A 17,308-nucleotide genomic window follows, 5' to 3' on the forward strand; every position below is an offset into this window, starting at 1 on the left:
TCTTTAAATTACTGGAGGAAAAAAGATCGGCATAACAACAGACGGATAGCAAACATCAATAGCGATGCATGCCTTAGTGCAAAGCACTAAGGGAAAACATTAAACCTGATCATCTTAACAGATAAATCATTGTTTAAGCATGAAAGCAAAGTAACTCCAGGTTCCAAAAATGAATCTGCCACCGGTGGAGCCACTCTAAAAGATCAAAGGAGTTATTTCAATTAACCTGAAGGCTGAGGATGAAGCAGTGGGTGAAATTGGCAAAACATTTTGGAGAGGTCTAAATATGTATTTGACTTGTAAAAAATTACAGAATCTGGTAACCAATTTAGAAGGTAAAAATAAGGCAGAACAATACTAGGCAAAAATTACATGGAATGTGGTTAGGGCAAGAATGGGGGAGATGTTTGGAGCTCAAGATTCTTATTTCAAGGAGGGATATTAAAATATTGAGTACTGAAAAAGATGTAAAAATTCCAAAATAGGGATGAAAATCCAGTGGAGAGAGCCCCCAAGCAACCTTCCTAAATGAATGGTGCACCTTACGTTTTTTTCTAGAGATCTCTAAATGGGACAGACACTGCTTTCTCTCTGGAAGACTTGTTTCAGTTGCTTTCATCACAGCCTGAAAATTCACTGGAGGTAATTGGAAACTTGACTTTTATCCTTGTAGGAGAATCTGCACTGATCTATGAATGTATTTAACTTCTTTAAGCTGAATGACATGGTTTAGCTTGTACAATAGGATCTACTGGTGGTGTATTAAATGCAGGTTTAGGATTATTATTTTTTATAGAAATACTTGAATTTTGGAGAATTTGCTAAATTAGGAGGAGGAACAGTATATATAATTTAGCAGCATATTGAACAGAATGGCAGTAAACATCAGACATACCAAGGCATACTTCATACTTCATACTAGCATAATTTACCTTAAAAAAAAAACCTGCACCCACCTTCCCCAGACTTCTTCACTGTAACTGTTAATGTTGACTGTTGCATCTATAAAGCAGCAAATTACAGTAATTGTTTTAACATCAAGGCCCGCTTTTAATACTAATCGAATCAAACTTTCCCCAAAAATAGCATCGTTCACATTTGAGCTCACATTGCATGTTGTATTTTCCTGTATTTAAAGTGATTCGTAGCTAACAGCATGTTTGTAATAGAGAAAAGTGCTAAATTAGGTACTAGAACTGCTATTGAATGAAATAGGGTTATGTGTATTTAAAAGTTTTTTTCTTTCCCTTTTCAGGGCCTCTTACTTGGAGATACTCCTCCAGTAAGTATCAACGATGGCATGAATTCAACATACAATGTGAATTTTAGCCAGGCTATAAGTCATGATGTGAATCTACATGAGGCCATGTTGCTGTGTCCTGACAATACGTTTAGAAGAGATCCAGTAGCAAGGACTTCACAACCACCACAAGAACCATTTCTGCACTTAAATTCTCATACCAATTCTGAGCAGACCCTTCCTGGGACTAATTGGACAGGATTTCTTCCCCTTGTTGGCAATCAGATTCATCTAACAAGTGAGGATCTTCTACATGACCTTGATATAAATATATTTGATGAGATAAGTTTAATGTCTTTGGCCACAGAAGAAGGTTTTGATCCAATGGAAGTTCCTCAGCTTTTTCAAGAACCAGATTCCGATTCTGGGCTTTCCTTAAATTCAAGCCACAATAGTACCTCTGTCACCAAATCTAATTCTTCCCATTCTATGTGTGAAGGAGGTGCTACAGGTTCTAGTAGTGACCTTGAATCTCTCTCCCACCATGACTTGGAAGGGGCTGTGGGAGGCTACTACCCAGAACCCAATAAGCTTTGTCACGTGGATCATAGGAGTGATTCTGGTTTTCATGGGGATCTTGCATTTCAACACCTATTTCATAACCACACTTACCACTTACAGCCAAGTGGTTTAGAATCCACTTCTAATTCTTTTTCATGGTATGGGAAGTCACAGAAAATACGGGGTAGCTGCCTCAATGACACAGACAGAAACTTAAGCCGTGATGAGCGGCGTGCTAAGGCATTGCATATCCCTTTTTCTGTAGATGAAATTGTCCGTATGCCCGTTGAGTCTTTCAACAACATGCTCAGCAGGCACTATTTGACAGATTTACAAATGTCACTCATCCGTGATATTAGAAGAAGAGGGAAAAAATAAAGTTGCTGCTCAGAACTGTCGTAAGCGCAAACTGGACATAATTCTGAATCTTGAAGATGACGTATGTAACTTGCAAGCAAAGAAGGAAATCCTTAAGAGAGAAGGAGCCCAGTATAACAAAGCTATTAACATACTTAAACAGAAACTGCATAACCTGTATCGTGATATTTTTAGTAGGCTAAGAGATGATGAAGGTAGGCCAGTCAATCCGAACCAATACACTCTTCAGTGCAGCCAAGATGGAAGTGTTTTGATTGTACCCAAGGAACTGATGACCCCGGGCCACAGAAAAGAAAACCAAAAGGGAAAAACAAAGTGAAGAAATTGAAGGCGGATCCATTAATATACCTTATGCATGAGGTATCAGAAACTGATACATGGTCACAAACTATTGAAACTGCTTCAAAGTTTAGCACAAGTGTTCTAAATATCTTAAGTACTGCTACTTGACAGGGCTACATTTTGAAGCTTTTATGGAGAAGTTTGGGAGAAGCCACAACTTTTTTCACAAAGTCCCACTGCATTATATGCATGATTCTTAAGTACTATTTATGAAGAACAGAGTGACATGAAAAACTGGATTAAGACAGTCCAGTCTTTGAGCTAACACTGGATGTGGATGTAATTAATTTTAAACGTATTTTGGTTTTTATAAAGGACTTGAAATGCAAAGTAGCCTTAATGTTTTTATTTAGGTAGCACTGACCTACAGTTCTACAAAAGCGATTTTAACTGGACTTTTATGAATGCAACCTATTATGGAAATAAATCTTACAGTTGAATTTATTAACTTTCCCCTTTTATACAGAAGTTCTATGCAAATGATCCACATTTAGGAATACAGGTGACAGATCTAGTAAACAGAGCATTGTATCTTTAAAATTTGCACAAACTGATCAGAATCTAGCCAAATTATAGTATACCAGCTAAACTCATTACGGGAAGTCACTCCTTCAACCTAACAGCCACAATCTCTAAACCAACATGCCAAGAACAAAAATAGAGCTTCAAGATATTAGAGTATGTTAGGGTTCAATGCCTAAGGACAAAGACCTTTATAGTTACAGAAGGGTTTATGCTTCCTTTAAATAGAAAGTAAGTACCTGCATATAGGGTAAGAGAACTACCTGGGCAAGTTAGGCCAGCCCATAGAATAAGCTGCACATCTAGAATATGGATGTCCCCCTGCAAAAGGCTCACATAACATGAAAACGTTAAGTCACACAAGGATACAAACCAATTGTAGAGGAAAGGGAAGTCAGTAGACGAGTATGGACTTTATAACCAAAAGAACTGGAAATACTAGAATCACAAAACTTAAAAGCACATACGGCAGAGGGGGAGAGACTACCAAGCAGCCTACATGAAGTGCAGAGCCCAAGGGGCCATATAGCTCACAAACAGGGGGGGGAATCATGACCAGGACCTGAGCTGAAATCAATTTCAGGAACCCCATCCTAGAAATTTAAGTGGCATTTGAGATGAAGCTCAATGAGCTTATTTCAGCAGTTAAGATGGTAAAAAAAAAAAAAGTTATCAGGAATTTCTGCCCTAGTTGTCTACCACAGAGTATTGCAAGTCAGAGTACTACTTTGGTTTGTAGAAATGCTTCCAGATCTGGTCAGTTTTGTACAGTAACTTAAAATCTGTTTAGACCGGTTTTGCAAGGGAGCACACCTCCAATTGTAACTTGATTCTTGATTTTAGCAAGGCACATTCCCCCATTAGTTACGTGAAATCTTCAATTTGAGCTTCTGTATTACCAATTTACTTGTAGGTCTTCAAACTACAAGTACCATCATACACTGTATTAACAGACTAGGCATGGTCCTCTAATCCTTGAAAGCACAAGCACAATGACCAACTACACTCAAAGCATCAAATGCAGGTAAATAAGGCACCTAAAGATAACATGGACTCAAGACAGTCACAATAACTAAAAACTTAAAACTGTCTGGAAGGTATTTGGTCCATTGTGACCCGAAAAGTAAACCCATCAAGCTTCCTCCAAAGTTTTATCTAACCTTTTCATGAGTTTCCAATGGCCTCAAAAATCAAAGCACGTAAATGGGAGCTTACTTTCCCACAATATGCCAGTTTCAGCAATGGAAATCCCACACCAAAATTTCAGCCTTAACACTCTTGCAGATTGACCTGGATACCCAGATTGACTAAAATGTTCTTGCTAGCTAGGAAGTAGTCTTAAAATGGAGTTAGCCTGGAGTTCAGAGAATTGGTGAGTGTTGGAGAAAAGGAGCAATCTGACCTAATTACTTTAAATATCAAAACCTAATTGAAACTATGTATTTTACTGGGTATAACTTGAAGTTAAGTTATACCCAATTATCTGACCCATTTCCTGTTTATCACTCCAGTCAATCTGAACAAACCATGGCTCAGGAGACAGCACCTTTTTGGAGAGACTACATCAAAGTAAGACTTTAAGGGGAGAGTTACGTGAACTTCGTATCTAACACGTTCCCAAGTATTTGGTACAGGGTTTACAAATGCAAACTGTAAGGGGATCACTAAGATCTACACAGTTGAGACGAGTAATATCTACTCAAACATCTTGTAGTTTATATAGTTTACCTTTGGCTGCTATGAAATACACGTTTTGGTGAACACCTTTGTGCATAAGGGCCAACTCCCATCCCAGTTTGAGTTGGACCCAACATGAAATTAGTCTTACCTTCTTCACCTATGTGGAAAAAAAGTACTCCTGTAAGCCATTCCTTCAATTATAAACTTTCAAGAAATCTTAACAGATTCTCATCTTTGTTTTCCAGATAAAGCCATCCCGTTTCAAAAGTAGCCTCAATAGGCTGCAATGTTGAACAAAGTCTTAGAGAAGGTGAAATTAGATTCTCCACTGTACAATCTCCATGTAATATGTGGTAAACAAGAATGTCTGGATTATTTGGGTCCCCCGTCAAGGCTGGTTCCAGTTCCAACAGCGACCAGTGGAACTCAGGACACAATTTGCCCACACCCAAGCCCCAGAATGGAGAATGCAAGCGCTTTTATCCTTCTTGATCCGTCTTCCTCCTGAATTCGCCCCTTTCTTGGGTAGTCTACTACTCACCTCACTTATTTGACCAGTCACCAAAAGACCCATTTCAGCTAACAAGTTATTGTTGCAGTCACAGTGGTATGGCATTGAAGCTGGATGGGGAGTATCAACCATCTAGGCATTCATTCCAAAGATGACACACATACATAAAATGTTGCCAAGAATGTGCATGTGCTTTTTGGTATATTGAGATTCGTGTTTTCTACTTGGCAAGGAACCCATACTTGTGAGCTGGTTAACCGTCATTACTAAGGTACCAAGATTAAGATTCTTTTAACATTTCCTTGAATTAACCCCGTACTCTAACTTAGTACAAGTACTTTCTAATCACTTTTAGGTCTTAGCTTGCCTTCATACACCAAACTAATGAAAACTTTAAACACAATAGGAAGATCAAGTTTCAAAAACTTTCAGTGAGTAACACTCTAGTGTGGGAGCCAGCCCTCAATTTGGCTCCCAATGATGCTAGCTTCTCAGTAATCTTGTAAGTAAAACCCTTCAATCTGTAGAACATGACCAATACACAAGGTAGCATCACTTCCAAACACTGATCCTATTTGGAGGCTTTGGGTTGCTCTTGGGATAGCTCACTACTGGGGAGGGAATGGCCAGCATCAACTTGCCAGTCCTGCCAGTATGCCCTAATCAAATTTTTCCTAACTGCAACCTTGAGCTTCCGCAGAGTCACAGCTGCAGTTTGCAGTTTAAGTTGTTGACCTGCAAAGTGAGGAGTTCATTGTTGCTCTGAACTAAGTATTGAGGTTAAGGGTTAATTAATTAAAGCCGGTTTTAGAAATACTACACATGTATCAAAGGTTGTGATTTCCTTCTGGTAGAAAACTTACACAAAAACCACACTTATCTCAAGTTCTTAAACAGCTCAATATACAACATACACATGGGGAAAATGCCTGTGGAGTATTCAACATTACCTACTCAGTTGAAGTAAGCCAGTGAGCTTGATGTGCATTTTTCCCATTTGTGCAGATTAAGGGTTAGGTACTGAACGTTGTGTTACCATACCAACTTGATTTACCTTTCAAGTTCAACTTCTTGGTAGAGTTGGGCATTTCTAAAACCTTCAAAAAATTTACCTAACTTTGAAGCATTCTTACAAGTTCAGTTGATGGACGCAGCTACTATTTGAAACAAAACAGTTCATCTTCTTTTGGCCATTAGTTTAACTTACCTGTGAGATACCTCATCAAAACCAAAACAACAAAAAGTTAAATCAACCTTCCTATGGATCTTTCATTATTTCAGGTAAACATCCAAGGCACTGCTTATTAAAACTCCGTCCACCATGTTTAACCCTTAAAAAAAGACAACCACTGAAACTAAGTTTGAGATGCATATAAAGCTACTTGACATCTGAGAAACTGGTATGAGATGGTGTCTCAGTGCTTTGCCCTTAACTGGGACCACTCTAGTTGTTTAAAATATTTGCAAAAACGCCACCAGCAATGTTAAACATAACAAGGTAAAGCGAGAAAACTAGAGCAGTATTCAAACGCTGAATGTACAGTATAAAAAGAATGGCATTTTATTAGGGACAGCCAATAATGTCCACAATGCTTTTCTTGACTATTAATATTGAAATAAAAATGGCAATATGCATAGCTTTGTGAAACTGCTTTAAAACTCTAGGGGATGGCAATCTTTTAGACAACTGTAAGTTTATAGAACAAGATTCACACATTTTATGTGTAAACATTACACCAAGTATTTGAATACAAAAGTGTTTATTTTATAAACTTTATATTTAAAATAGAATTTTAATCTGTCTACTCACAAAACCTAATTTAAAACATGATACATTTCTCTCTCTAGCTTACTTGATGTTACTCTTTTACAAACAGTACTCAATTTGTAATGGTTTTATATTAAGAACCTGTACTAAATGATGTATTTTATCAGAAAACATTTCCCTTTAATCTTAAAGTGCTTTTTTTTTTTTAATGAAGGCACCAACAAGAACTACTTTCAGATGGTACAGTATTTCTTATTTCTTGAAGACTCTGTGGTTGACCACTTCTTCATTAGTTACCTGCAGCAAGACACCTTCCTGCCAAAGGAAAAAAAAAGTATCTGAAGAAGTTTATCATGTTTGTCCAAAGAACCTAAATAACTTCAGTGGTGGTCTTAGGATCAAAGAAGACTCACGGGTGCATACAGTAGAATAAGCCCTGATAATCACATTCCTGAAAAGGCAATAAAGCCAGGCAAATCAAACTGTTGACACTTAAATGAATTTCAGCAGCCAACCTACATCTCTCCTATAAGGTAGGGGATTGGAAAGAATTACCACATTTAAACCTAAATTATTTAGTACTTGATACATACAGGATTTATAACGTAGACACTTTATTCATAAATATAAACTATCATCTGAAAAGTTTCAACCATTTTACCCTACCTTCTCCTGAGCCTGACCCTGATAAGCATGTACAACTAGGAACAACCATTATAACAGAAGAACAAAATTCTTTATTTTTAATAAAAACCACTAGTTCACTCAAAATGCTTGACCCAAGAAATGTGAATACACAAGGGTGTAATGATGGGTAATTTCATGATTTATTGAACTTGCAGCCTAACTTTTACCTACCATTTTACTACCAACACCACTGAAGGAACCAAGAAAAGCTTTATTAATGATCACTTGGCTTGCGCCTCAGCTGTTGAAATGAAGCACTTTACAGTCTTTGTGGCAGCAGAATATACTTGTCCATGGTTCATATCAATGCTAAATTCCAGCAGGGAAAAAAATGATATGTTAAGCACCTGAATCTTCATAGAGGGAGGAGGGGGTGGGAAAGAAGGGAAAAAAGGGGGGGAAAAAACAACCAAAATAATTTAAGTAAATGACAGATTGGAAAACAGGGTTTATAAGATTCTCTTGAGTTTATAAATTGTTAAACTCAAATTTATAGCTATGTTAAACTACATAAGAACCACTATACTGAAAGACCATTGAAGAGTAGTATTAGTTTATCTTTTGGGGAGGAAAATTAAGAAAGGAAAAGTAAATAAGATCTTACCTAAAGAAGTTTAACTGAAGCTTAGAACTATTTTGCTCTACACCCTCAGCTTTCGTTGTCATCCTTATAAACTACTGTAGTTAAAGCTTTGTAGAAACAGCACAGTTTTTTAAGACTGGCTGAACTTAGTAGCCGTCAAGAGTTCTCTTGTACTAGACCTGTATCCCTGAAGAGTACCTCGCTGGGGTTATTTCCTTTCCTTGCATTGAAGAAGCAGCATCTAAAAGATCTAAAAAGGTGTTTCTCTTTGCAGAGATATCCCTTAAGTTATCTAGATAATTTAATCCTGATGAATTGCAGACAACACACTTATATCTGACCAGCATTTATCTTACACAAATATAACAACAACTTTGCAAAGGACCTTAATTATACTACCCACTCCTTAACTTATTTAAAATAAAAAGTCTATAATTACACAATTTCCTTTAGAATTATTTTATTAAATCATAAATGTACAACAGCTTCTTAACTCTACACACGCACTTAAATTTTTTTAAAGGAAAAACGTTATGTCTTATTACACCATGATCCTGGCTAATAGCTTTTCAAAACTTTGAGAAAAATCTTAAAAAAGGTTTCACATGTCACCTGAAACTTACAAATTTAACATTATCAAAGAAGGAATGCTTCTACACTCTTACAAAGACCACTAGAAAGAAACAACAATTAAAAAGCTAAGAAACTGTCTCAAAGGCATTTTTTTTTTTACAATCCTTCCTCCACAGTAAGGTAATGTTATTAAATAATCCAATCCATTCACAAAATGGCTCTCTGCATCTGCTCTGGTGTCTTCTGCCATATCACTGCATATTTATGCATGACTGAGATAAGAGTTTCCTTAACATTGTTATTTCGATAACCTGAAGCTGTTCTGTTACCTCTGGGCTCTCATCCTCTCCTATTTATACAGTGAAGCCTGTTTCAACAGAAGTAAAGAGTAAAAAAAAAATAGGTTATGAAATTATCCATCTAACCAGATTTTAAGGAAAGATAACATGATCCTAAAAAGCTTTTACTCCTGGCAGCTAGATCTCCCAAGACAATAATAAGGTAAAACTCAAAAGCTACTTACCCATGGCAAATAGGAAGAAGCTCAATATCGGCTTCTCCCTCCATAACCCCCACTTCCTCCACTGCCTCCAGGACCATAGTTTCCTAGAATTGTTAAAAATAGCAAGAGAAAGCAAATTTACTCCCATTTTCTGCAATTAGCCTAATAGTATCTATAATCGATTTCTATTTTATAGATATACACTTCTTGAAACAAGCAGCTCATAACCTGTTACCTGCTTCTAGTCAACCTATTACTCGGGAAATGATTTATCCAGACTCACAAAAAGGTTAATTTGCCCTTTACAATTGAGAACATGATCTACCACAATCATTTGAAGATCAAAAAAAAAAAAAAAAAAAAAAAAAAAGACAAAAAAATCGGTTTGGTTCTACTGAAAACTTTAAGAGCTTAATACTGTGAAATAAAGGTTTGTGATTTAACTTTCAAAGAGAAACAGAATTTAATATAGCTTGCAATGTGCTCAATTTTATTTGGCTTTTTAAAAAGTAATCAGCCAAAGAAAAAGAGCCCCACCTGAAGTGTCTAACCTACTTTTGTAAGTCCTAAATATTCTATACCACTGAATATCCAATCCCATTTTAGTTATCATAATGGAAATGTTACTCAAACTAGCAATTAAAGTGTCTTAAGACTAATCGTTTAATCACACAAAATAATTTAAAGAACCTTATAAATTACCTCCACCATATGGTCCCCCCATGTTCCTGCTACCACCAAAGTTTCCACTCTTCATTGGACCATAGTTAGAAGGTTGCTGGTTATAATTTCCAAAATCATTGTAATTTCCACTTCCGTAATTTCCTGTGAAAAAATCGGAATAGGTTTTGCATCATGACTTTCAAAATAACATATTCCAACATTCAACTAGCGACATATGCTAAATATTTAGGACAAAATCTCCCATAAAAACAATCAGAATTAATGCAAAACACCTATCTACAACTCTACAGTTTAAGGCAACTATTGACAACATTGAAATAAAAAATCTCACTTGTTAAATCATTTTAATTCCAATCCAAATTCCCACATAAAGGTTGCAGGTGAAGTTATTACCTCCTCCATAGTTGTCATAACCACCTCCGTAGCCCCCACCCTGGTTGCCATATCCAGGTCCTCCACCACCATATCCTCCTCTTCCTCCTCCATAACCAGGGCTACCTCCAAAATTGCCACCTATTATAAAATAAGCCTTTAAGTAATTACTTAGTATTTTCAATACCATTTGAACTGTCTTATCACACCCATTTCCAACTTTCCAAAACACATTCTTATAAGCAAAATATTTGTTCTACAAAACCTCTTCTGTAACAGCCTCAAGGGCAGTATAGAGTACGTATGCTTGATAAACATTTAGAGGCAGGGAACACCTCCTCACAACCAACGGGATAAAAACCTTTACAGAGACCAATACTTGCAATGCCATAGCTATTCTCCCCTAACACTAAAGATACTAAAGATTCGTACAGGTACTTTCAAAAGTTTGTATTTTGTGTAAGGATTGGGGGGGGGGGGGTGGGGGCAGACGAGAAGCATAGGCAAGCGGGATAAAAAAGCCACACACCTCTACTGGTCCAAAATACTAAGTTCCAAACATGCTTCCTGATAAATAACCGTGTCTCTTAAATAATATACCCACGACACCCTTCTGAGTAGAAATGGGGGGAGGACCAGAAATTAGCAAACTTGCATCTAATTAAAAAACTTACAACGGTAGTCTCAAATTATTGAGGTGCAAGAACTCCTCTTTCTCTTAATACCAATTAATATCTGGACTTCAAAGCAGAATTGAAACAGTTGAGATGTTGGAGTAACTCAGTTACGCTTAAGGAGTGGCAAAACCAGCAATCGCGTCTACTACTAGCTCAGTTCATAATGTCCCTTTCTTAATAGGATATTTGTCAGCAAATATTAACTTTCCTGTACTCCAACAGAACATATATCTAATACATTTATTACGTAACAGTAACTCACAACTTAGCTAAACCCAGGAAGAATGTTGTGTATTTTAGAAATTCTTTTGGTGACTTTTTACAAGTTATCTTATGGGACTTAACCTTGGTAAGAGACTAAAACAACAGAACTGCTTACATATACTTCCTTTGACATGTTAACCATGATCACGTCTATTGGTTTGTAGTTTTTCAGGAAAACAGCACATGAAATACGTATCTAATTATTTTGCTTGAGAAACAATGGGATATAGTATGACAGCATCTATAAATTCTAATTTAAAATCCACTGAAATAATTTGCAACCTGTAAACACCTACAAGCAAAAATATCCTTTCCATAAAAATGCAAATTATGAAGGAATAGCCAAATAATTGAAACACTATCACCTAAGCCCTTTACAAAACATAAAATGCAAAACACTTAAAATTTTATGTACACACTTAACTGGACAAACACAAATAAGGTTTAAATCTTTAAGTCACAAAAACCGTATGTGAAAGAAACTGACCTCCAGGTCCTCCTCCATACCCATTATAGCCATCCCCAAATCCGCGACCACTTCCATATCCATCTGTTAGAAACAGGAAAAACGTTATTAAATCCTGTCCACCCTATTTAATATCTCTTCCTGCTTTCCTCCACCCTCTTTTTTAGTACCTCTCAATGAAAATTATCAGGAACCAACCTCCTTGTGCCAGAACACTGGTGTTTACTGGTTTATTCTTAAAACACAAATTGTGTAATTAGATCTCATGAGAATAACTGCCTAAACAAGAGGCTCAGACTTGGCAAGTCTCAATTTAAGAGAGTCCATTTATCTATAAAGAATGAAGTTGGGTGAGAGAAACAACTGGTTTTCTGTTGGCACCTCATCACATTAGTAAGCCAAGCCAAACAAATCTGAAACCTAAAGCCAAAAACAACAAATACACAAAGCCTCCACAGTATTTTCACTCCTGATTCAGGGGGTCCCTCATTTTTTAAAATAACTGTAGTAGCACCTAATTTTTTAAAAAAGTTGATTACCTTAAAAAGATCTCTGCAATGGATTGTTCTGGATTAGAATTTAGAAAATTATGCTTTTAGCTATAACCTCTTACCTGACCAATTCAGAACATCCCAGCATAATACAACCTACTTAACCCTTCAAGGTAACTTTCAAAACACTGGATTTCCTGAATCTAATTAAAACTAAGTTTTTAAACAAGCATATTCACCTTTCTATTCACGCAGGTGAACTTACCAGATCCTCCTCTAAAGTTACTTCCCGGGCCTGGTCCAAAATTTCCACCACCACCACGAGAATCTCCAAAACCGAAGTTGCCTGCGATGAACAACCAGGTTAGTAACAGGCATTTTATTAAACAAATCTTAAAAAAATAAAATAAAATACAGTAAAATAAACGAGTTAGACGTTACCTCCTCTTCCACTTCTAGAACTCTGGACTTCCTGCATTTCTTGTCTAGACAGAGCCTTTCTTACTTCTGCATTATGACCATTGATGGTATGATATTTCTGCACTGGAATGAAAAGTTCGTACTCTATTACATCAATATTCTTTACCAACAACTTGTACAATTTACCTTTTAATAAACAAACCCAAAAATTAATAAAAAGAGCCATACACCTAGAGCTTACAGACACTTACACACAATCTTATCCACGGGATCATGATCATCAAAGGTAACAAATCCAAAGCCTCTTTTCTTTCCAGACTGCCTATCAGTAATTATCTCAATGGTATCAATCTTTCCATACTCCTCGAAGTAATCTCTAAGATGATGTTCCTCAGTATCTTCTTTAATTCCACCAACAAACAGCTTCTTCACAGTTACGTGAGCCCCTGGCTTTCCAGATTCCTGAAAAAGGGAAAAAAGAAACTACCTCAACAAAACAAACCAAAACATGATTTAGAGCACAATATCTAGGTACCAAAGGTAGTTCCTATTCTATGACAAAATACCACCTAAAGCAATAGCTTATAACTAAAAAACTAGTTTCAGAAAAGTAGGCAAATCTAGGAAAATCAAGAGACACAAGACCGACAGAGCTTTAAAGTGGCAAGATTTAAGTTACGTATAAAACTTAGTTATTTTCATATTTACTGACAAAGTTCTATTTTGCTCACCTCTCTTGCAACAGCACGTTTTGGCTCAACCACTCTCCCATCAATTGAATGAGGTCTTGCAGCCATGGCAGCGTCAACCTCAGCCATGGACGAAAAAGTTACAAAACCAAATCCTCTTGATCTTTTGCTTGCAGGATCTCTCATGACCTTAAAAAAAAAAAAAGGGGGGGGGGAACTTTAGCATTTCCTCTTATTACTTGTGTTATGAAAAAGCAGTTTGAATGACGAGCAATTTTCATGAACATGGCTTTAAAAATAACTTACTCAACATATTAAACTTAGGAGTCCAAAAGTTGAAAGACTAGCATCTATAGACATTTTTACACTTAACGTACCACACAGTCTGTAAGTTTCCCCCATTGCTCGTAGTAGTTCCTCAAACTTTCTTCTGTGGTTTCAAAGCTCAAGCCACCAATAAAAAGTTTACGGAACTGTTCCTTTTCTCTCTGCAAAGGAAAACATCATTTCAATTTTTATTTACATTTCCTCTTTGTATGCAGGAAATTAAATTCTTAAATATGAGGTGACCTGCTGGCAGAGTACCTTTTTCCTCTCCAAAGGAACAGTTTCTAAAGTTTTCTGGGGGGGAAAAAAAAAACTTACATCAAATTTAAACCATATGTTAAACTGCATATTAGTTGCGTTACACCAAAAAAATTGCCTCAGCTGAACTACTACACAAGTTTCAAAATCATTAATGCTTGATCCAAATTTACTTGACATTAAATTATTTTAACATGCCTTAATCTTAAAAAAAAATTTCTGTAGAGAGAGGAGCAAACCTAGTCCTTGGTCATTGAAAGTTTAAAGGATTGTTACTAACTTTAGATTCAATCCTATTGTCCACAACAAATAAAGTGCCTTTTAAATACTCATTGCAAACACTTTTTCTTTTAAAACATAAAGAACTGTTGGTTCTTATAACTCACAATTTACCATTTCAGGATTCAGTATCTAAAACTGACATTTATTTTCCCTTTACTGCTCCCTCTGGTGGTGATTCTTACGTATTTCAGTCCAAAAAAAAAAAAAAAAACCCACACACACACCACCAAACCTTGTAAAAATCATTCTTCCCCCATACACCAACTCTCCATGAGAAAAAAAACCCTTAAACATTCAATGCATTTACCAAAACATCCCTATAAAATCTGCCTCTCTCCTCTGACCGAGGGAGAAATACCTTTTATGACTAACAGTGTTCAGAGCTTTAGAAGTTTTTAACATAACTGATTTTTTGTGGGCATGCTTGTATTTGGTATTTACAAAACACAAAAAAATCTAGTATATTACTGAACCGTATATAAATGCAGTACAATGTTGCAGTAATCTCACTTTTCAAGAACCATAAAAGCTTAAATGACCACTGTTAACTTAGTTTTGTATTACCACAATTTACACTTCATTGATGCAGTAAAAAAAACCCAAAACTCGAGTTATCGACCTTAACGGCCATCTGGCAGACTACAAAAGCACAAGTGTCTCCAATTTTACATTGGGGGGGGGGGGGGACCAGAAACCTGGGCAGAAAAAACGTTAACCCCTTTAAACCACCAAGCAAATATATGTTGCATTAACAGCCGGTATCTTCGGCTCTCAATTAAGATGGGTTGTTATGCTTCGTTTTCAGATAACTAGGATAAAAATTTAAAACAGGTATTCAGAAGCCAGAATAGGTCATAGTGCCCAGAAACATCTGCTGTGAGTCTATAATACAAATCAAAGGTCAAATAAAATTTTCCATACAACAAGAGACTTTATTACCAGCTAGTACTACATACAGCTCAGGCCCGTGGAGGTTACTACTTCTATGCACGAAAATTCCCCAACAGCTCAAAAAAATAGTGGTAAGTATACAATTAGAGATTTTTTTCCCTCTGTTCTCAGAATTATATTTTTAAAAGCTCAACAAATTCTCAAACTACCTCCTAAAGCCCTCAAAAGACCTGTAAAATGATTATCTGACACATTGATATTTAAATTAACCTAATTTTACTTAACTTAGTCTAACTACTATAAATCAGTTTTTACAACCCAAATAAATTACGCAAATATAAAAGCACATTTACAACAACTTTTACACATCACTAACAAAAGGCAAAAACTCATTACTTACCTCAGTTTTTCCAAACTTACCCGATGTCCACTATCGATTACAAACAAAGTTATTTTATAAGCGTGCTTAAGAAAGAAAATACCCAACCAGGCCCCCTTCGCTGGAGACCTTTTGCTTATCAATGTAATGATCAACCATCATAGCAAACATAAATGAGAAAAGCAAATGACAAAGTTCAAATGCATAGTGGCCAAGCCTGAAAACAAGTTTTGTACGTAACCGTTAAAAGCAATGAAAGACTGAGCCACGTTTTAACTGAAGACCAAAAGTTTTTATTTTACTTCCCTCTTAATTTCTAGCTTATCACAAGACCCTCTAGTCTCACCCAGGAAAGATTACATTTCCCAGCAAAAATGTTATTTACCACGAATATCTTACAATTCAAGGAATCCTTACGGGATCGTGAAACCAACCCCCCCCCCGTTCCCACTGCCACCCCCAATCGGTACTAACTTAATGGCTCCCCTTTTTATGTCTAAAGTTTCCTGCAATTCAACTAGCTTTTAAGTCACCGCAGACTCCGATAAAACCGTTACCCAAAAAGCGAGGGCTAGAAAACAAAATGTTCTCTTTGTAATATGGCTTCCCTTAAAACTCGGCCCGACACCCTAGGTCGTTTTACCTCCTCTTACACCGGTGCGAACCAGCCCCGGGGAACCGACTCCCCCACCCGCCCGCTCTTCGGTGTGGCTTCTGAACGCAATGGCGCCATTTCATCGAGGGGAAAGCAAAGAGCCTCTAACGAGCTGCGCAGGACTTTAAAGATACAAGCTCCCCCAAACCCTCGGAATCCACCCCGAAACGGCATGAAAACAACCCGAAAACAAAGAAAAATAGTTAACCACTTCTCTTCTTCCGTAAGGGAACGAAACTAGCAGAATCAAAGACTGAAAAGAAAAACGCTGCGAGGAAGGAAAGGAATGAAAATGGCGGCCGCCAAATCCGGTTCCCGGGAGGGGGGGGGGAGGGGAAGCTCCGCAGCCTCGCTCCGGAGGATCCGAAGCCCGCCGAAAAGCTCAAACGCGGGGACGCCAGAGCCCCCAAATCAGCGTGCTTTGAAAAGGGAGTAAGAATTTCCGCCTCCGCGCCCCACTTTTCGCCAAACCAGGACTGCGTCCGCCATGTGGAAGTTCCCCATCCCCCACCCCCAGCAAAGGGAAATGGCGCCGGCAGGCTGAGGGTGGGGAAGATACTGTTCACAATCCGGCCTCCGCTAACGACCTCTCCTCAAAAATATCCTGAGACGAGCCGCTTTTGAAGTGGCCTAATTTCACCGCCGCTCTCCCACGGAGGCGGATGGCCGACTTCCACCGAGGCGCCAACGGCCTCGCTATGCCCTTTTCAATAACTCATTGATTTCAAACCCGTTACCTCCATCGCGGACTCAGTCGCCTCAGCCCGATTTCCCGCAGCCGAGCGAGATGAGAGAGATCTCCGCGGACGAACACGAACCGGACTCGTCCTGGCGCTGTAGTGAGAGCTGCTGCTGCTCGAGAAACAACACCGCTAAGAGCACCTCCACACGGGAGCCGGCGCTGCTGCTACTGCCGCTAGAGCCGCTGCCGCCGCTTTTCTAGAACCTTCCCCCCGACCAACGCGTCTTCCCCTACGTCAGGCCGTTGCGTAAACGCCCTAACCGCCGCCAATGGCGGGAACGCTCTACGCCCTCCTTACGCCAGGTACGTACTCCTCCCCCCCTAGCAGCCAGTAGCAGTGCTTGACGTCACTTGCGTAAATGGG

General features: G+C 37.9%; 2 protein-coding genes across 15 annotated transcripts in view; one reads left to right on the forward strand and one right to left on the reverse strand.

The window, feature by feature from the left end:
- The window catches only part of NFE2L3 (nuclear factor, erythroid 2 like 3), a 31,226-nt gene extending 28,260 nt beyond the window's left edge, over window positions 1–2,966 (forward strand). Inside the window, 3 exon segments of the mRNA XM_043589115.1 lie at window positions 559–642; window positions 1,256–2,167; window positions 2,169–2,966. Of these exon segments, the coding sequence (XP_043445050.1) occupies window positions 559–642; window positions 1,256–2,167; window positions 2,169–2,498 (1,326 nt within the window). The 3' untranslated portion in view covers window positions 2,499–2,966.
- A 3,806-nt stretch (window positions 2,967–6,772) lies between these two features.
- On the reverse strand, window positions 6,773–17,210 carry HNRNPA2B1 (heterogeneous nuclear ribonucleoprotein A2/B1). 14 transcript variants are annotated; one of them, XR_006298532.1, is made up of 13 exons: window positions 16,940–17,181; window positions 13,996–14,031; window positions 13,788–13,898; window positions 13,453–13,599; window positions 12,973–13,183; window positions 12,743–12,844; window positions 12,567–12,647; window positions 11,832–11,894; window positions 10,425–10,544; window positions 10,050–10,172; window positions 9,369–9,451; window positions 7,861–7,998; window positions 6,773–7,317 (listed from the first exon to the last, which is right to left on the reverse strand). XR_006298532.1 is itself a non-coding variant. In XM_043589118.1 (12 exons), exons 1-11 carry the CDS (start codon window positions 16,943–16,945, stop codon window positions 9,390–9,392), a joined length of 1,062 nt encoding a protein of 353 aa, XP_043445053.1. In that variant the 5' UTR covers window positions 16,946–17,149; the 3' UTR covers window positions 6,773–7,317; window positions 9,369–9,389. The 14 variants fall into 14 exon arrangements, 10 of the variants coding, with proteins under 10 accessions (XP_043445053.1, XP_043445057.1, XP_043445059.1 ...); XR_006298533.1 differs by lacking the exon at window positions 13,996–14,031 and having other exon boundaries at window positions 16,940–17,196; XR_006298534.1 differs by lacking the exon at window positions 10,425–10,544 and having other exon boundaries at window positions 16,940–17,143.
- Window positions 17,211–17,308: the final 98 nt, after the last annotated feature.

Source organism: Prionailurus bengalensis, chromosome A2 (genome assembly GCF_016509475.1).
Source record: "Prionailurus bengalensis isolate Pbe53 chromosome A2, Fcat_Pben_1.1_paternal_pri, whole genome shotgun sequence".
Taxonomy (NCBI): Eukaryota; Metazoa; Chordata; class Mammalia; order Carnivora; family Felidae; genus Prionailurus; species Prionailurus bengalensis.